A 22,479-nucleotide genomic window follows, 5' to 3' on the forward strand; every position below is an offset into this window, starting at 1 on the left:
AAGTATTATATAATATTTTAACTGTATTGTAAATATATTATATTTATAAAATATTTTTAAAAAGTATTTTATAAATATATGAACAAACTTATTCTTTTATGTAATACTTCGCATGAAACGAAAAACACATACGTGAAAAATGAACTATTTAAACATTAGATCATCCATATTCACTTCTTTATTTTTGTATATTTACACTTAAAAACCAACACATTTTATTCAAAAACAGTCAGATCCTGTACTTAAGCTTCCGCATCTTCATTTTTTCACATGTTTTTACTGTTAAATACCTTTTTCCCTCGGAGCTAATGCAACCTAATAAATCCTTCAAATTGTTAGTTTTTTTTCTCCTTCAATTGCATGCGCTGTTTTTCTTAATATGTTATAGATACGAATATTCTATGAAGGAATATTTTAGTCACTGTTTTATTAAAACACCTTTAACAAAGTTTATTAAATATTTAGAAGTACTTGGAATGACGCAATTTTTTTCGTTAAGAGTAACGGAAAGCAAAATTGCGGGAGAAAAAATCATTGTCCAGTTGCTTAATTATAATATTAAGAACCTGAAAAATGTTAGTACTACCTAACCTAACATGCATACTTCAGTAATTTATAATGAATTCACAGAATTTTTTTATACATAAAAGTAATTTTCCTTATCGTTCATATTGTAAAAGAATGTCGTCAGCAGTTGCCTATTGTTTTATTAAATTTACTTTAACCATTCATCAGATGTTAGTTAGAGAATTACCACAATGAAATAAACGCAATAAATAAATAATTCCACCGACAAGTGATCGAAATAATGGATGAAAAATATTAATTTTCTGATTTCTTAACCGCAAAACAAAAAACGATCGGCTAAAAATTGCGTTACCTTATTCATTGTCACTTTGCCGATTTCTGCAAATTATAAGCTGAATGAACGACATGTCTGAGAATTCACGGACTCAATGTCGTCTCATTAAATTTTTAGTTGGCCAACAAAGAGTATCGGAAAAATGCGATGTCTTATTAACTCCATGAACTATTTGCCACATGTTATCCTTTTGCCGCTTTAAACCGTTAATTGGATATTTAGATTGTTTAAATTGTATAAAGTGACAGTTGTTAGATGACGTGGCTGACACCTGAGCTGGCGACATCCATTCCAAGCTTCCGCATCACACCAGAGGAAAGGCGTTTGTCCCCGATAGATTTAACGTGTATCTGACCAGCTTACTTCACGGTTCTTCGATAGAATCGAGACTCGAGCCTGAAACCCTCCGTTTCCGAATTTGAGACCTTACTACCATGCCACCTGTATCTGTTAGAAATCTACAGAGCAAATAAATAAATTAAATGCTAAGGAACATAAGAATACTCTGGATGGGGAGAATATGCAGCTGTTGGTTTTTCTTTTCCGAAATTCGCCGATAAGTTCCTCAAAAATGTCGCACGAAAAAAAAAAAAACACATTTCAAAATGCAAAAATTTATATTTTCCATGATTGTATTTTAATTTTATAGATATTTAGTCAAACTAAAAAAAGATCTGAAAACCTCGTGTACAACTTGTAATTCAGCAACGGCAAATAAATTGACGACATACCTGCTCTAAGGTCACGAAATGTTGCTCTGTGATGGAAATGGGGGAAGGGAATTTCAGCCGTCTTCCGTTTCTTTTCTATCATTGATACTGAAAACTTATTTCAGATACTGTCTGCAGTGGACTTCGGGAAGGAAATGGTTTGTCGAAACAAACGGGAGTGGTCCCCTTAAAACTTTCCAGCATACTCTCTAACAAAGTTGTCATCCCCCATCCCCCACCCCTCAAAGAATTTTGGATCTTAAGCAAGATAGAGAACGCCTTGCATGGCATTGGCGAGCAACAGATACGACCAATGACCCTTGCCTCAAATTTAGCATTTTACTGATTCTAATTGTGTGATCCTTGGCGAGTGTTTTGGCGATTTATAGTATATCTGCCGTGCGATTAATAGCATCCAAATATCGAATTTGAGTTTTAGAGATATTTTTCTGAACCGATTGAAACCAAACTCTGACACAAAGCTACACTTGTAGTCACAAAAATCACATACCAAATTTGATATATTTGAGTCACTGTGTTCATGAGCTATCTCCTTTATATACTTCTGAAAGCAGAGAACGATAGACGGTAGACCCCCTTCTTGGATTTAGCTCAAAAATTGATACGTGTCTACGCTACAGACGTTAAATCTGTATACTGAATTTTATCTGCATAGCTCCCTTTTCTTTTAACTTGTCGTTTTAACTTATATTGGAACAGCGGGACAGACTTCCTCTGAATGGAATTTCCTTAAATTTTGATAGAAATCTACACATTTGGTATAAAGACCGCATACCAAATATCATCCTTCTAACTCAAGGCGGTTTTGAAATGCAACGAACCTCTACACATGTTTTGCCTCCTTAGAATATCGTAGAAAATTTTATGTGCGATATTTGGATATAACAATGACGAAAAAGCGTACAGTTTTGCAATCGAGAACGCAATATATTTTAGATTAATGTTTGTTACGCAAAATTGGACCAAATCCATTCGGTACTAATGCAACGCAATAACTAATTTTGGACTAAAGCGTTATTAGACCTTTTTTATTCTTGGCTTGAAATTATTTATATTATTATTTAATGATTATTTATTTTATGATGTCTCGCTAAAACATTTAAATCTAAAATTTTGCATTTTAGTATTGATATTGAATTGCATAACTAAGCGTCTTAAAAATGAATTTCGGAAAGTTTTAATTTATTCAAAGTGCTGAAATATATTAAGGAGAAGCATTTTCTGGTTGCAAACATCTTCCATCATGAATTAGACATTTTGTAATTAAATTTGAAAAATTATCATTTTTTATAAAAAATAATTATAAGCATCTGGGCGGGGGGAAGCGATTGGAAAAAAATTGAACTATCCACTATATAGAGTTCAACTACCATTGTTTAAAATTAAAAATAGTCCCTTGGTGGCACGACAAAAGCATTTCTTTAACCCATTAGCTGCCTAGATCCTCATATTCAGGGCTTTTGGAATTTTACGTACACAACTCGGTTTCAAAATTACATTTGTTAAGTCGACAGTTTAGCTTGACAGGGTAATCAAGAAATAACAGGAGGTGTTCAGGGCCCTGTAGCGTGTTATGTACTGGACAAAATATAACAAAATTTGGCTACCATACACATTAAAGTATGCGGTTTCGATTTGTAAAAAAAAGTACCAAAAAACGCCGATAGGAGAAATCCTGGCGCTGCAAGCGCATAATGTGTAAAAAAAGAATACATAATGCCTATGGAAACAGTAAATAACAGCATTTCTTTAACACCAAATACCAATGAAAAATGTTCCTCGAGGATAAACTTTAAAATGCAGTACATGAGGTTTTCGATAGTGACTCGCAGCATATCGACATTTATTCGTCTGATATGTAACGTTATTTGATCTTTTCAGATGAAATTGAACACCATCGCTCCATAATATCCACCAAGGCCATTCGTCATCCGCTTCCAATCGAGCCAAAAATGTCAAAGCAAACTCAAATCGGGTATTTCTGTCCTCTGGGAGAAATTCTTGAATGGATGTTATCTTATATGGATAATATTTCCTGGACTCCGCAATATCTTCTGCACTGTCGAGAAAGGGATATCTGTTTGTCGTGATATTGAACGTGCACTGTTGGTACCCTGCTTATTAGCTATCGCCTGATTCATAACGTCAGTTGCAACTTCTTCAACTTGTTTCTGCTTGATACCTTTGCGTCCTCAGCGCGGTTGCACATCAAGAATTCCTATTGTTTCAAATTTTTCAACCCTTCTTCATAAGTTAGTTATGGTCATCGGTCCTCTACGTAACTGTTTTCACCGCCGGTATTCACGAAGAGCAGCACTGGCATTTTCATCTCCCTGAAACAATTTGACTAATAAATCACGTTCACGTAGTGACAACGCCATCGACGGGCGAACTCTTGCTGAAGGACTTGAATTCCCGCAAGCCTTCTTTTTATCCTCGATATCGTTTCACGAAGTACCCGTATATGCAAAATAGATACTGAAGTTTTCGATCGCAGCCCCAGTATTTTCCCTATCGGCATTTTTTGGTACTAATTTTTTTTTCTTGATAGATCGAAACCGCATACTTTAATGTGCATGGTGGCCAAATATTGTTATATTTTGTCCAGTACATAACACGCTACAGGGCTCCGATACACCTCCTGTTATTTCTTGATCAACCATATTGAGTGAATCAGTCCATATTGAATGCAGCATAAAATGTGCAATCTGTGCTTCGTTTCTTTGCAACAAGCGGACAAGTTTGCAATTCGTCTGTAAATTGAACGGGGCAGAATATTCATATTTCTAGCATTATACTTATGGATTGGTCTATTTTATATTATAATGAAAAACAGCATAGAAATGTGTGATTTAGAGGCTCTATTAAGTATTCAGTCTTTTATTTATGGAATGATTTTATCGATCTTTTTATGACGATACAATTTTTCAAAACTATCAAATATTTTCAAACCAAAACGTAACTTTTAATAGAATTATATTATTACACAACTTTTTGTGCATACAAATAAATTATCGGGTCAAAAGTGTCAGGAAATTGACAGTTAACGGGTTGTTGTTTCTTATGGCACTTGCCATGGACAAGCCCGCTCTTACGAAGACAGCGATTTAAGCCGGTGGGGGAGCGTCTCTTGTTTTTTTAGTAGCGCCAACTAGGGCCAAGAATACGACTTTGCTACTCCCGCATCACTTATTCGCTTGCACAACCCCTTTTTGCAGGAGGGCACATTCACACATCTCACAGATAGAACAACGGAAGAACAACCATGCCCAAACCGGGACTCGAACCCAGTACGCCCAGATCACGTGGAAGACGCTCTACCCCTATGCCAGGGCGCCGGCAGTTAATGGGTTGAATATGATTTGGAACGAAAGTATTTTACTAATAATTCTAAGAAATAAACTAATTATTCAATCTCTATTTAAAATTAAAAATGAATGAGTGTAGCCAAGATATAAATTTTCGATTTGAAAGACATTTGTTGATAACATAAGAAATAAATGATTGATTTTTCTGACGGTGTCAAAATATTTTCAAAATAAGACTCATTTTTATTTTTCACATTTTCAGTGAATCCCATTTACAGGTATGAAATTCTTTAATCAATTTTATCCTCACTTGGTGACCAATGGTGGTATTTAATAACACAACGCTAAATAGCCAGCGGTTTTCAAGCACGATTCGCGTGCCTCTAGTGACTGCATGGGATGTCGCTGTTGGTTCTAACGGGTTAGAATTTAAAATTTCCAACCCATTACAATTATTTCGAACAAATTACATAATTTTTTTTCTGAATGAAATTATATTGTTTTTACATTTTCAGAATTTAATTACTAGTTAATCAAATAATTTAATGAAATTTTTATACTTTAGGAATGGTTTCATAGGAAAATAAGCTAGAAGAACATTTATTTAAAGATTCCTAATTTATAATAATCAGTTATAAATTAAAGACAAGAACTAAGCGATGATTTAATATCATTATTTCATTTATATACAATAAAATTTATTTACATAAAATTAAAAAATTCTTATATAAAATTTTTAAAAAAAATTTAATATTTAATACACTAATATAAAATTTTGTTTTTAGAAACTGTTTTTATTAAACTTATTACCTTTGAGGTGTTTACAAAATTATTTAAAAGAACATATTTTCTTTTCAAACAGCATACATTATTAATTAGTTACATAAAAAGGAATAACTTATTGTTTTTCTTCATTTTATTATTTATTATAATTAACAACTCGTGTATCAGATTTTTTTCAAAATTTAAATGGCAAAATGTTTCATTATTTTTCCTTAAGTACACAAATACCATTTTTTATTTATATAAATTTAGAGAATTTTAAATAAATTAAACAAAATATGAAAATAATTTTTAAAAAATGTATAATTTATGTAGTGGTAATATACGAGCTTTTTCAAAGCAGAATCTGAAGAGAAGTCATTTATTAATAATTCTAAGAATGAAAGGAATGAAATTTTCTCCCAGTTTGTGATGGCTTAAAAATTCTTTTTGACTCTTCTGCCTATCTGCATTCGAAACTGCCCTCCGATTAGTATTCTTATGGCTTACATAGAATTCCTTTTGCATTTTTATAGCACAATTTAGTACAATCGAAGTGGAAATAAATTATTGAAATGGGCTTATTTTATGGCTAGCTTTAAGAGCAAGAAAGAACGTTATTCACACGTTTTCAAGTCAGACACCGAATTTCAAAGGAACAATCATTTTCACATTCACACAGACGGTTCGAAACGTTGAATGCATGCATTTCCAGTGAATCATGGTATTTTGAGTTATTCAACATATATTTGAATTCATTCTCATCACTCATTTTTGCAAAAGTTTTGAAATTTTTTATTAATAATGAATCATGTTTTAATTCAAATTCAGAGTTCAGTAAAATTCGGAATCGCCGAAGACGTGCATCGTTGAAGGACGTAACAATACATAAATTTAAAAACAATAGAAACTAGTAAACTATTCTTGAAACATGTAATACATTGGTTTACAGATTTTTGAATGAAATTTTTTTGAAAAGATAAAATGATTCATCCCAACCAAGATTTACATTTTTGATTATCAAATTTCTGACTGAAATGCGCATCATTTGAATAAATTGCATGATTTTTTTTGTATGCTATAAAGGAAAGAAAGGAAGATATATATTTTACTCGTCAAAAAATCTGACAACGAAATACTGATGAATCTCCATTTTTTTACATCTTCTATAGTCAGAAACAGCCATTTTAATAATCATTTGTCTACATACTTGCCTGTAAACACAATAATACCAAAATACAGCAATCTAGAAACGTGAAATTCGGTATTTGCTCTTGATATTAAAATTTTGCAATTCTACATAATTTTGCACGAAATCCATCATGGGGGAGAATCGTCTGCCTGTCAGCCGCTGATATAAACACGACGACTGAAAAGTGCGACGAGCTGAATGAAATTCGATGCTTTGTTTCAGGAATCTTGGTATCAAAGTTTGAATGAAGGGTAGACGATGACCTGTCATTCTGTCTGCTCAACGGTTTGTAAATGCGATAAATCAAGAAGTTAGGAAGATAAATCAATAAAATTTTAAATAAGCTAAAGTAAAAAATTTAAATGCGGACTCAATTTTTGTCACATATCTATGAATTTTTGCATTTAAACGTACAATATAGTGATAATAAAATCAATTTTTTTTTAAAAAATTAAAAATAAAAAAGCATGAAATATTAAAAAATACTTTTTAAATAGCCTAGGCATGAATTCAATTGAAGATTCATAAATTTAGACGCATAAAATAATTTTATCAAAAAAAAAAAATACAGAAAATTAATCTTTATAACTGTATCCTATAATTCTCTGGAAAATTATTGAAATTAACTGTTTTTTGTTTTTTTTTGCCCATTTGAAACCTTAGGGTTTTTCTGTACATTGCTCTGATTTACCTTTAATTGATGCTCACATCAGAGTCAGAGATTGACCGCTTTGTGACTGGGGGCCAACCGCCTGGAAAAGGATGTCAGTTTGGCCGATGTTATGGACGAGTTATGATAAAGACATAGTCGGCACTGCTTCGTTTAGTGGTGGCAAAATACAAACTTATATTTTGGCCTTCTTATTTATAAGTAATGTTATAGATTTGATTTTTCCGATTTCACAAAGAATCGCCATGTGAGCAGTTTGGAGCATCGGGGGAAAATGTTTCCCCACTTGTGTACTGCAGAAGCTTAGAGGGAGGGCTCGTGTATCGTTCTAGTCATCTGAGTTTGATTTAAAATGACGAGGTCCATCTCAAAATATTCCTAATGTTGCTGTAAAACGGAATATTAATGTAATGAATTAATTTTATCTTCTTTCATATGATGTAAAACAGATTACACCCTATTCTTCAGGCATTTGCATTTTTTTTTAATTCGGGAATAATGCGAATTACTTTAAATTATGGGTCAAACCTCCAAGATCCTTATCACTATTTCTTCTAAGATACATTGAAAACAATTTTCCAAAACAATCTTGAAATAAGGGGCAAGCATCAAGATTTGATCTATGAGGCTATGTTTATTAATCACAGTAGGGTTATCTATTAAGTGCTTGACTTAATTTTTGAATCAGTTTGTTTCTTTGTATATTTTATTAATACTCATAATTTTATTCTTAATAACTTTAAACACTATTATAAATAGGATTTTTGATTTTGATTTTTTCTTTTGCTTGATTGTGTGTGCATATTATATATATATATATATATATATATATATATATATATATATATATAGTTATTAAATAATATATTAGTAATTAGATAGTCAAATAACTGACTCCCTTTTTCATACAATTTAATTTCGATCTAAAATTCAGCTGTTAAAGTCGCTTACCAAATTTTATCCATACAATTCGTAGCGTTCTTGAATTATAGTGCTTATCTCATATGAAACAGACAGGCAGACTTTCGTTTGCAGCATTTTGTCTAAATACTCAATTTCCAATTTTTACCCTCAGAAATCTTTCGATATAACAGATTTCATATACATATATAGTTAGTCCCGTCCTCGAAATATCTTCTATACAGATGGACATAAATAAAAAAAAATGCATTTTTCGAATCAGGAAAATCTGACCCACAAAAATTTCCAGCCCGAAGTCACAATTCTCTCTCTTTGCATTGTTGTATAGAAATCAGGAAGTAAAAAAAAAAAAAAAAAAAAAAATCAGAATCTTTTTTTTCCTACGGGTGACAGAGAACGAAATCCTGAATTTCTCAGCAACACGCACATCGTTATTCACACGCGCAAGAAAAAGAAAAAAAAAAAATTATTCAAGCATTTTCCACGTGTTGCGCGACGGATGAAATCTTATGCTGTTCCGTGCATTCAGAAGGTCGTTTAGACTTTACAAAAAAAAAAAAAAAAAACATTCGACTTCAGAAGAAAGTAAGATAAATAAATAAAGATTTCTGACAATGATTGCGTGAGTCAAACACTTCGGCACTATTTTCTACAACGACACATGATGCGGCAAGTGTGAATTATTGCATCGAATTTTTATTCCACAGTAACAATGTTTGGTTAATTTTTAAATTAAACTTAAAACAATGGGTGTTATAAACTCTCTTGAACATACCTTTATCTGTTGCAAATAAATAAAAATAGTTAAACATTTTTTTAATGCATGAATCGAAAGTTCGGAATTGAATTGCCGAAACATTCACATTCTTGTAGCAGCGATTCAGTCTTCAATGAATGGTGCAGGTTGTAATGAGATTGAGACTCTTCATCGAAATGAGACACTTAAATTATAAACTACATAAATGAATATTTATTGAAAATAACAGTGAATATATACATGTTTTTCTGTTGGTTTTCCACTTGGCGAATCGTTGCACCGAGTGGCCATCAAATTTTGGACAAATAAATAGGAATATACTCTTCTAAACTATTTCCTGAACATTTCAATTACAATTCTAATTACCTCAAAATTAAGTAAAATTTGAGTTTTCCAAATGAGCGTAAGAAAATGTACAAAATAGTATCATTTTTTATTTTAATTATTTTTATTTCGTAAGTTTAAAATTAATAGTTAAAAATTGCATTGTACTGAGGAAACAAATGTGTCTTACTTTTACTTCTAAATGAGGATACTCATATAGAATCAATCTGAAATTTAAAAATGATTAGGTAATACAACGTGACCATTGTGAAAAGAATACAGAATTTAGAATAGTATACCCAGAAGCGAGTAAAATACAAAGGGGAGTAGTTTCTCCAAACCTTTCTCGCATTGTCTCTAATAAAACTGTTATCCCTTCTCCCCGCGTAAAAAAGACCTCCGGTAAGGCAGGGAAAGCCATGCATGGCATGACGAAATATTGACTTTTGGCGTGAATTTAGCATTTTCAATGAGTCTGTCGTGCGAGTTTTAACGAGTTTTTTTGGGATTCATTCCAGGCATTCGGTTAATAGACTGGATTTAGGCATTAGACGCGACTTTATCAACCGACTGACACCGCGAGTTGATACAGAAGTACCAATTGTAGTCATAAATCAAATTTGGTACATTTGTTTTTCATTTATCGCGTTTACATTATTCTGAAAGAACATTTGAATAGACGTTCAACTGCTTGTTGGATTTGATTCAGGTAGTTGGATAGAAGCTGAATATGCATATTGAAATGTCTAACATGTATAGTTTACGAGATATAACGAAAATCATCTGAGCATGCGCAGTAGATGACTCCATGGAGGTTTTTCATTAATCCCGTTGGATTACTATAATGAAAACCCTTTGTCTCTAACATATGTAGTTTACGAGATATACGTAAACCATCTGCTCATGCGCAGCAGATGACTACATGGGGGGGGGGGGTCTTCTATAGCCAAACAGGATTACTATGGTGAAAACCCCTAACAGCAGGTCAACCTTTCTGTCTCTAACAGCAGTTCAACCTTTTAAAAACGCATCTGCTTTCAAAGAAGCGTACATAATAATAATTCAATAATGGTAAAAGCAGGTGAAGCAGATAAAGATGAAAATTGCAGTTTATGCTTTATTCATTGCCTACGCGATTTCGAGCTTCAATTATTCGTTGCCTTCAATTATTCAAAACCCCGTAACGAAAACAACATCATGTTCTCATACGATAAAAAAAACAACCAAACCTGAACAAACAATTTTTAATATAACTTAATTCAAAATAAAAATCTTAACAAAATGAAGCAAATAATAAAAAGAGTAGACTTTTAATAATAAATAAATAAATTTAATTGGTTTCAAAGTGGACGTCTCTTGCAGCGATGCAAAGGTGCAAAAGTTTATTGAAATTTTCGGTAATGGGCCGCAAGTCTTCTACCTTTAATCTCTCCCCTTCCCACCGAAGCGATTGCTTTAGTCCAAACTTTAGCATGGTTTAGAGCAGGTCCTAGACTCTAAAATGGACCATACATTGCAATCCATGGGATTGACATCCAGCGAGTAGGGTGACCATTCTAAATACCACGTCCGGTAAATGTACCTTTCACCACTCTTGTTTTTTTTTGGGGGGGGGGCTTTGTGATCTAAAGCGGAGTCTTATTGAAACGTCCATTTTACATTGTTAAAGTTCTTTTTGGCCCACGAAAGTACAGCAGTTTATAAAATATCCCACTGGTACACTTTTTCTTTCATTTTAATGCCTTCACCCACAAAACCAGAGGTTTCTTGAAGCTTGTGCAAATTCCGCCTCAGACCATGACCGACTTTGGATGTTGGCAATGTTCAACAATAGCTGAGGTGCTTGGAGCGTCTACAGACCAAATTCTTCCTGGGAGTTATGAATTGTTGTACGGTGAAGAGCTTCTCATCAGTGAAAAGGGGTATATCCCAGTTCTGACTTACTGCCCGTCTTAAAAGTTTTCGGTATCTTTGGAGCCACAAGAGTTTGTTTCCATCAGAGAGAAAACTTACTCTTTGGAGCTTATAAAACTTCAGTCCAAGTTCTGTTTTTCCATTCGCGGTACTGATCGGTCACTTATTTCTATTTCACGAACGTTGCTTTTCCCAGAGCCCCTCAGATTTCGTTGAACTCGCTTTTTGATGGCCTTACGATTATTAAAAGTATTCACCGTGCGTTTTCGATCACTCCCTGAACTTCGACCATCATTGCTAATATCTTTGAATCGGCAGATTGCATCAGACACTGTTTGCCGAGGTATATTAAGCAAACGAACGATTTCACTCTGTCATTTTCCTTACTTAAACAATTCTAAAAATTCAGATCTTTTTCTTGACATTGTAAAACAGCCAAAAAAAAAAAAAAAAACAACAACCATAAAGTAATAGATATATAAAATATCTTGTAATTTAAGTGGTAGACAAAAGGAAATGAAACATATTAAAAAGAAATTAGGTAACTTCTATTCTATGAAGTAATAACTTTGTCCGAGTTTTTTGCCACATTCTGTATATATATATATATATATATATATATATATAAGTAAAATAATTCTGCAAATGAGTAAAATTAGGAATTTATTTAGAATTTAAAAAAAATTAGGAATTTAGGATTAAAAAAAATTAGGAATTTATTTTTCTATGGGAGGGCGTGTTTATACATGAAAAGAATCGATGAAATTCATTTGCTTACAATTAGGGAATTAATGAAAATATAAAATAAGAGATATCATTACATATTGCTCTTTGATCTTTTTTTTTTTCTAAGTAAAATAGAGCAATGTATAATATAGAAAATATTGATTTTCTACCATAGAAAATTCAAAACAGGAGAGAATTTGGAGCTTCTACAACTTGGAAAGTTTTTATCTTTTGGCGGAACAAGATAATAAATAAATCTAGGTGATAATTTTACTTATCACTTTATACAATTAATTTTGGCTAAAAACTTTTACATTGATAACTGTTTTATAGATAAATATTTTGTATGCGCTGCTTTTATCTGTCAAGCCAGTGCTTTTTAGAAAACACAGCACGTACCATCTACTTTTCAGTCATAAATTTTAAAATTTTGCTTTTTAAAAATAAATACCTAATTGTAATGATTATTGGCTATGATGATCCATGATTAAGAAGATTTTAATTTGTTACTATACATTTATTTTGTTTTAGATGGTTGTTTTAATTCTCTCTTACGATGTACAGAAAAAGTATTGTAATCGTAAAAAAATTGAACTCGAGATTTTGAGGAATCTCCACGTTTTAGACTTCCCTGAAATCGAAAAGCACATTTTTGGTATTTCGTCTGCCTGTATATCTGCCTTTCGGTGACGAAGATTACTCAAAAAGCTTTGAGCTATTCAGATGAAAATTGATATTTAATCTTTATATGAAGAAGCTTCGATATTTATGCCAAATTTTGAGCTAAATCCGTTTAAAGCAAGTCTTTCTGTTCGAATATACATTTGCATGATAATTAAACGAAGTTTAATTTAATTATATGAAGGTCCAGATTTAAAGCAATGCTAGGGCTATTTTGGAACGGATCTCATCCTTTTGAACCACGGTCAGATGACGAAGACTACTCCTGAGCTGGCACCCCCTCTCTAAACTTCACACCACACCAGCGGGAGGGCGTTTGATCTCGACGGATTTAACACGCACCGGATCCGCTTATACGATGGTTCTTCGGTGGAATCGGGTCTCGAACCTGAAATCCTCCATTTCCGAAGTCGAGACCTTACCCCCAGGCCACCGCGCCCCAAATACAAAACGAAGTGAGCTGTATAGATAAAATAATGATAATTTAACAATTATTGTGAAACCTACCAAATGTTGAGCCGTATCCAACTAGGAGTTGAAAGTCTATCGATTTGTTCTTTCAGAAGCATGTAAACGCGATAACTCAAAAACGCAGTGACTTAAAAATATCAGATTTGGTCAAATTTTGGCTCCAATCAGTTGGGGAAAAGAACCTTCTAAAACACTAATTCATCTCTATTAGAGAATAAGCCAGAAAGTTTTGGACAGACCCCCCCCCCCGCTCATTATTTATTTCGCATACGAGAGAGTAAACGAATATCTTAGTTTCAAAGCTTTTATGTTATTTATTTTTAAAGTATCCGATTAGGTTGTAAAAATGGCTTTTCCAGAAAAATTTGAAATTCTTCTTTATGATCTGAAAATAAAATCCAAGCTTCGCAGATTCTAAAACAGACTTTGGTTTTTAATATATGCAAGATAGAACTATAGATACAGTAGTTTCATTAATACACAGCAAATAAAAATGAAATCGGAAACAGTGATATTTTTAACCGAAAATGAGTCTTTTTTTTATTTTCACTGTAAAATTAGCCAAAATAATATTTATTATTTATTATTAATTTATATTAACCTCTACCTCCTGCTTATTTTTGGTATTTCTGTTAAAAAAGCGTGAAAACTGCATTTGCTTCCAGCGCATTTGGATGAATTAATTTATAAATACAATATCTAAATTAATTTTCTGAAGAATGAATATTTCGTGGTGATTGATTCACGGAAAACATGATATCCCAAAAACAATGTAATAAAATTTCATGAAATTTGGTATGCATGTATCCAAATCCTTTGAGGGTGTGATAGACAGAGGATTTTAAGGTAGTTTCATTTAGACATGTTTTATAGATACTTTAAGTTAAAAAAAATCCTTAGCGGTAAATTCAAATGCTAATGAAATTTATTTATTAAATTAATTTATATGTTGTGGTCTGTTACATGTAGTTTTAGCTATATATATAGGTGAAATAAAAATTAAATATTTGCATTATTTTTTAACTTACTGTTTTTACTAACAACGAAAATTTTGCTAAATTTTCATTAAATAAGCAGTTTTTCCAAAAATCAAAGCCAATGAGTGTATTTTTTTCTTCTAATAGTGACCTTTCAAGTCTGTTTTAGCTATTTGGTACAATAAATAATGTTTATATATCATTTTTTTTTAAAATTCGTCTCCGAACCTAGTCGGATAATTTAACAGTCATTGAATACCTTGGGAAAAGATATTTAATAACTGATAAATGAAAATATATTTCTTTTGTGTTAAATATTGCTTGGATTCACAATGGTTGCATTTTAATCTCTTTTTTAGGGGAACTTCAGAAGGCATCCTATTTGAAAAATGGGACATGCATGGAATATTCTTTATATTCATACAAGGAAGGCATCTCAAATTTCATTATCTTTCTTTAAAAAAGTACAGATTATGCGAAGAAATGTTCATGAAAGTCAAAAATAGCGCAAGTACGTCAGCCAACGATAATGCAAGTATGATAAAGGAAAGGGAAAGCACTTCAAATCCGTTGTGATGGTTCTGAAAAAAGACTCATATTTGTTGGACATAGACGGCATAAAACCGTCAAACTATCAAAGTAGTTAGCACCTGAGGCGCAAACAGGTACTTATCTCTCAATGGCCAATGAATAAACGGTGGAGATATTTTATCTTTCATACAGATATTTTTATTTTGACTTGATATGAAAATCAAAGAATGGAATGAAAAACATTAACATTCACACATGAAAAGCCTTGTTACTCATAGCGACTGACATTTTAATTGAAGCCGCATCAGTCATTATTGTTGATGATGTAGAATGTTTTTAAAAATTACATTCTATTAAAAAAACAATTGAGATACGAACGGAACACTGCATGATTAAGTAGAAAATATTTCTAAAAGAATGTATGCAAGATACGAATATGAAGTATTCAAATAATCTTATCACAACTTTACAGAGTGCCGGCTAACGCATTGGAGAAATTGGATGTTGTGAACAGAATGGAAATAGGTTTGTTGCTTAATGGGTTAAAAATTATTGTTAACTTTAGAAGCCATTTCGCAATAATTGAAGAAGGAAAAATCATAGAAACTAACACATACTACTTTTTGTTCCAAAAATACTTCTGATGGATTACACCCTCATTTTCATTTATTGACAGCAATGTAAACTGTCATGCAATAAACTTGAAATATATTGTACTATTCTTGCCAACATAACCTTTCCTAATATTTATGACTAGGATTATCTAAGATTAGCACACATGATAGGGTTCATTTTAGCTTTGAATATTAAAGACAAATGGTTATGTCCAAAATTTCGAAGCTTTCTAATAAATATAGTGGGATGAGAGTTCTTATATTTTTGTTTAGGAATAACGAAAATAAAGTAAACCTCGTGAAAATCTGAATAAAAATTCAAATGGTAATGTGCATTATTACTATTTATTATCTCTCATACTACATATATCATGTCCTCTTTTATCGTTATTGGTCTTTTTACAATGTTCGATAGAGAATATAATTAAAAACTCATTTTAAATTAAACGCAGAAATCTATATAAACAGTTAAATCCGCCTCTGAAATCAAAACTGAAAGTGATCGACGTCAATTTCAAAGTCTTGGACCTTGACTTAACTCAACGAGATAGATTCATGATAATAAACTAGGAGCTTTTAAACACACCGAGTTTATAGAAAATGATTCCAAAAAATTCTACTCTTAATTTTCTTTTTCAAAAGGAAGGAAAAGGACTCATATTCTTCAGTTAACTGAGTGAGATTATTTAAAATAAATTTTGAGTTAAACATGTTTATATATTTCAACTCGTTTAATACTAAAATATTGCGTATTATTGAAAATTGAAACTCGCTTTCTCTTAATAAGTTGACTACCGTACACTCAAAGTCGGGTGAGAGCAAAAGTTCTTATTCAGTGTAGAACTCGTTGCAAGTAAAACACGCTTATATTTAGATACATTATTCTCCTGGTGAATCCTCTGTGATTCACACCTCCAATTGAATATTATCTTCTCTACTACAATCAAGACATATCAATCTTATTAGAGAGTGGCCCGAATCGCAGTCATGAATCATGGCGGCGAACGAGTTAAAACAAATGTGAACCTTAGTTGCTATAATGCTATACGAATTACAGAATAACTGACACAGGCCAACACGAATCACTGGCTTTTAAAATGTCAGGTATCTTTGTTTAGGGAATCAGATTGGTCACAAAAATGGCATTTTTTTTTCATCTGTTCCACAGATATTCAAAGCAAAAAAAAAAAGGATAGAAATCTGATTTATGAAATTATTGTAAAATGTCAGCGAATAATGTGAATTATCAAAACTAATTTAAAGAATAAAATGACAATATTCCTTTAAAATAGCATAAATAGTTTAATAATTTAAAACGCAAGTTAAATCTTAAAAAAAAAAAAGTAGTATTCAAGTTTTAGTATTGAAAATGAAAAATAAAAATTTACCTATTGCAAGTACGACTTATGATGATGTCGTGTCCGCGTTGCCACGAAAAGGGGGTGCAGCAACCCCTGACCACCCGAGGGCAGAAGTCTGACTTTTAGCTCATATGAAGATGAAACTCACACATTCGCTTGCACAACCCCTTTCTACGGGGGGGGAGCACATTCACACCCCTCACAGATAGAACACAGAGGAAGAACAACCATGCCCGAACCGGGATTCGAACCCGGGACGCCCAGATCACGAAGAAGATGCGCTACCCCTATGCAAGGGCGCCGGCAAGAACGACTTATTTTAGTTATATTAACGCCCCGCTTTAAGGCAACACTAGGGCTATTTTAAGATGGACCTCGTAATTTTGAACCTAGGTCAGATGATGAGAACGACACATGAGCTGGCACGAAGCTTCCACGCCCCATCTGCAGAAGGGTGTTCGGCCAAGACGGATTTAATGTGATTCAGACCAGATTACACGACGGTTCTTCAGTGGAATCGAGTCTCGAGCTTGAAACCCTCCAGTTCTGAAGCCGAAATCTTATCACTAGGCCACCGCGGCTCCTTAAAAACATAGATAGAACAAGATTGCATAGATATTCCTAGACTTACAACTCATTTACCTTTTTCCACTGATCATAAGCCCAGAAACTTTTTTTCCTTGGTGCAAAAGCCATAAATGGCTATACTGCGCCAAGCAAATAATAAAATCCCACTGTAGATTAAAAAACATTTATTAAAATATAAAAATAAAGCTATCAAGATAAAACGCAAAAATATGTTACAACCAATAGGTGAACAATAATGTAAAATTTCATTTACACTGAATGAAACAATGATGCAATACAAATTTTAAAAAAATGAACCACGCAGGGCAGTTGTTGAAAGAACATTCGGTTAAAATATGTGAAACAAGACACACGTGGCAGCAAAACTAACCATACAGTAATCGTGGGAAAAAAAATGCTACAAAATTTAAACAACTGGATTGAACATAAAAATACACTTATGTTTTCAGCCTCATTTTCTTGATAAGTTAAATGAAGGTCAACAAAGAGATTTCTACCCACTACAAAAACTATCAGAAAACATGCTTAAGAACACCAGCAAGTGAATATAATGGTAGATTACTTATTGCTGAGTGCTAACCAAAACTTCCTTAGCTTTGCAAAACTTCCTCGCGTACTCTAATAAAGGTGTTATCTCAAAGAAAACCTTCCATTGCATTAGCGTACAATGGTCACGAAATATAAGAGTTTGGTTTGAGTTTAGCACTTTTACTGAATCTATCGTGCGATATTTGGAGAGTTTTTGTAGTCATTAATCCCTATCAGAAATAGAGTCCGAAAATCAAAATCGTTTTTTCCCAACTGATTGAAACCATCATTTGACAAAAATTTATATTTTAGTCACAAAATCACACATCAAATTTGATACATTTAAATCATTGCTATAAGAGTTATCGTAATGGCACGTTCCTAAAAATGCAGACCTACATAAAGTCAACCCCTTGTTGGATTTGAAAGTTGCTTTACATTTGTCATTCTGACTTTACCCAATGAGTTATACGCAAATATATTTCCGAAACAGAAAATGAAACCGCTGAATAAAACTTCATTTTTGGTTCTAGTTGATAAATGATAATTCATAGAGAAAATGAATGTCGAGGATTCTACGTTGAGATGTATATCTATGTTGGGATACATCAATGGACATCACATCACAATAAAATATTTTTGCGCAAGCAAAGATCCTATTGAAATTAAAATTTCAGTTTCAGGAAAGGAATGACAAAAATTTTAAGCAAAAGATGAAACACCGTGAAAATAGAGGGGAGTGCCTCTCCGAATTTCTTTTTGTCATTCAAATTATTGTTTGAGAATTTTAATTTGCAAATACTAAAATATCTTTCAGAAAACTCTTTCAAAATTTCCACAAACTCAATATTGCATGCATGATAATGTCCAAAGAAAAAGAAAACTTTTTTCTGCCTCACCCACGATTCTTAGGAAACAAAAAGAGGAAAACAGAAAGGTGGAATTCCAACATAAGAGGTCGAAGTTCTAAAAGACCACAGGAAGTCACAGTTGAGAAAAGCAGGAAAAATGGCCTCGGAAATAACTTCTTAGTAAATATGTTAACAGTGACTATTTTCTAACCAACAGTAAGTTTCAAAATGATCAGAGATACATTTTATGTAAGATAACTTTTATTGACAGATATAAGGTTTTTATTGGAAATAGGCTTGAAATGAAATAAAGAATGATATTTTATGCTATGGGAATGAATAAATGTCATGTTGAAAAAAGTACATTACATGCTGCATAAAATTTGCCTTTTTATTCAGTTTCTAAGTCCTTCTAGTTATATCTAGTAAAATATTCTCAATACATAAAACTCTTTGGAGTGTGATCACCCCAACACTTTTGCTCATATTCTCTAATAACGGTGAATTTCTGTTTTAAACGCGTTAGTTCGAAATCTATTGAAACAGAAATTTGACACAGAATTACAGTTGCAGACACAAAGCCACGTACCAAATTTGAGGCATTTAATTCATTGCGTTTTTCAGTTATCACATTTACAGGCTTCTGAAGATATTAACTGGCAGATGGTCAACCCCTTGTTGGAATGGGCTCAAAATTGGATAGGTGTCTGCACTATAAATGTTAAATGTGTATGCAGAATGTTATTCATCTAGCTCACTTCATTTTACAGATATTGTGTTAACTTCTATTCGAATAGATATACTTTCTCTGAATGGAGTTTACTCCAATTAGATAGGAATCCACAAATTCGGTGGAAAGGCCATATGCAAAATTTCATCCCCCTGGTTCAAAGAGTCGGGCATTTTCCATAAATGTGCTTTTTGAGCTCAGGGAAGTCTAAAACGGAAAAATCAAAATCTCTCAAATTTGCCATTTTTTTGACGTTTATGATACTTTGTATATACTTCATATACAAGAAAGTAAAAAAAAATGCATGGCTCTTCTGTGATTAAAACTGACCGAATTGTGAAAGTTTTAATATAATCGCTTTAAACGATTTTAATTATTTGCACTCGGATGCCTTCTTTCATTTGCCATTCAACACTGTACATTATTTTAATGTTTTCCTATTTCAAATTTTGATTTTTTTTAAAACCTACAGAGTGGTAAGAATATGTAGATTAATTTTTTTGGGGGAAATTCACCTTAAAATAATTCTAAGTATTTATTTTTCGGAGCAACAATCATGCCCTTATATTAGGTAAATATTTATGCATTGAACTATTTTTCCGAGTGCAAAAGGATAAAAGAGTCTTAAGCAATCGCATTCAAATGAAAATGATATAGTTTTTAATATGCTTAAATTTCTTTGAAATACTTGTCCATGAGGAGATATTATTACCGCTTCGAAAAGAGTTCCAGAGTTTGACGTAGAAATTTAATGTTCCTTTTAATTTTTAGTGATTTTATTTAATCCCTAATAGATCCTCCTGTACGTGTCTTAAATGCTTTGGTTTTCATTAAAGTGATACTTAAAATAAAAATAAAATGTCAAAATTCTGCGAAATTAGACGATTCGTTTATAAAATTAAAAGTAACAAATACATTTACCAATAATCAAACAGGTCAAACTGGAGATGCAAAGTATATTTATCTCTTATTGCTCAAGGTAAAAATATATTAAAATGTTCATTGGGGAGCATGCTTAATTTTACGCAATTTAAAACAATTTACAGACACCTTTTAAGAAAAGACAGTGGGATTCTTAAGAATTCAAAATAACAGTTCAATTATTTAAATCGAGTTCAATGAAACTTTAAACTGGATTTCAAATATAATAGAATGGCCAAACGAAGAATTGCCTTACAAAAACGAAAACAAAACTATATAAAATAAAATTGTTGCAATTTAATATATAATTTTATTAATAAAATTGAACCTGTTTTAAGTAACAAATTAAAGATCAATGATTACAATTGTCGGAACATGAGCAAGATAATACATAGGAAGATTTCGAATTTGAAGATAGTTAATGTCTGAACAGAAATTGAAATAATTTCAATTAAATATATTTTATTCAAAGAGCTGAAAGATGAAGATTTAATTAATTGACATGAATACGTGAAATACAAGGAATCAATACCTTTAATTTATTGGGAAAGTTCTTCATGAAATATAAAGATGTTGTAAAGTAAGCTATATTATTCTAGTTCCAGAGACCTTTTTGGCTACAATTATCCTGCATTATATTGAATGGTAGGAGTGATTTCTGGTGTTTCTTCTGCCATCTCAAAATTTATATATAAAATAAAAATTCAACTACGAAACGAATTTCATCTTCAATCATGTTGGACATTAGTAAATATATTTCATCGTTTCTTTAATATCAAAAACGCCAAAAATGGCGACTCAAGACTTTTAGAATATATTGCAAGATTTCCCCTTTTCCTCACATAGTAATGGGCATTCCACACATGTTTAAGTGCATACGAACCGCCAGATATGGATCCCTTTCACTAGTAGAGTCATTGTGTCTAATCATTTTTTTTTTACCCAGGTGAGGGACATAGATGTGTGTATCGTCGCTTCAAATAGATCCATAATGTCTTCAAGGGAAAAGAACGTCAACACATCCAGACGCTAATTTTTTTTCCCTTATGAAGAGACTCCTCAAATCATCAAGAAGCGATCAATCACCAGCAACTGTTGTCATGAAGTGTCGGACCCAGGTGGATTTCAGCCGGTGTTAGCTATGGATTGATTATAATTAGCAAGTGTTCGAGAGGGGTCAACTACAAAGATGGATCCTCCAATATTCCCACGATCGTGTAGAGACCATTGAAAAAGCATTGCTGAGCAGCTATTGGGTGATAGAAAACTCAAGTTCACTAATGAGAAAATCGGAGATGGATGTCTCACGGAAATAAAATGCAGTATTTCTTGTGAGAAGGCTGGAGAGCAGCGACAGGCGTCGAAGAAAAATTCGTAGAGAAGTCGGTGTCCGAAGAAGTTGTTCTTGATTTCGTGAGAAACTCCGTGTGATTCAGGCTTCTGTGTTAGAATCCACACGATAAAGATCAGTGGATTTCTGGAGCGGCTCTTGGAGTAACAGCCTGCAACCGTTTGAGCTAACAGCCTGTTTGAGTTAACGCCTTTTTGATGCCTATTCTCTGATTTAATCGAGAAACTATTTCATGATTAAACTTACAACTGTTGTATGAATTTTGTAAATAATATTAACCTAGATGGGAGAAAGTTGTGTTTGCATACATATATAAGGCTAAAAAGAATTATTTTGTTCCGCTACTCTCTTATTAATTATTATTATTAAGGCCCAAAAATTATTTCTTCATCCTATCAAATTTGAGCCAAATTGTACAAAGTGTTGGCCGTTTGCCGGGCTGTACTTTCAAAAACATGTAAACTCTATAGTTCAAAAACGTTATGACACAATATATCAAATCTGATAGGATTTTGTGACTACAAACTTATTTTGGTTTCAATCTCTAGAGAAGAAACATGTCTGGAACACAAATCTACCTTTATTATAGAGTATGCTAGAAAGTTTTGGTGAAATTCTCTCATTGGTTTGATTTTTGCTCTGATCATGCCAATTTTACATATATTAATTACTTATAAAGCTCTCCATACAAGGCCTTCTCTGGGATAA

General features: G+C 32.4%; 1 protein-coding gene across 1 annotated transcript in view; it reads left to right on the forward strand.

Moving 5' to 3' along the window:
- LOC129971212 (uncharacterized) overlaps positions 1–22,479 on the forward strand; it is a 30,175-nt gene that overhangs the window by 2,171 nt on the left and 5,525 nt on the right. Inside the window, exon 2 of the mRNA XM_056084793.1 lies at positions 14,656–15,352. Coding sequence (XP_055940768.1) covers positions 15,343–15,352 — 10 coding nt within the window. The 5' untranslated portion in view covers positions 14,656–15,342. The remainder of the gene's footprint in view (positions 1–14,655; positions 15,353–22,479) is intronic.

This window comes from Argiope bruennichi, chromosome 6 (assembly GCF_947563725.1).
Source record: "Argiope bruennichi chromosome 6, qqArgBrue1.1, whole genome shotgun sequence".
Taxonomy (NCBI): Eukaryota; Metazoa; Arthropoda; class Arachnida; order Araneae; family Araneidae; genus Argiope; species Argiope bruennichi.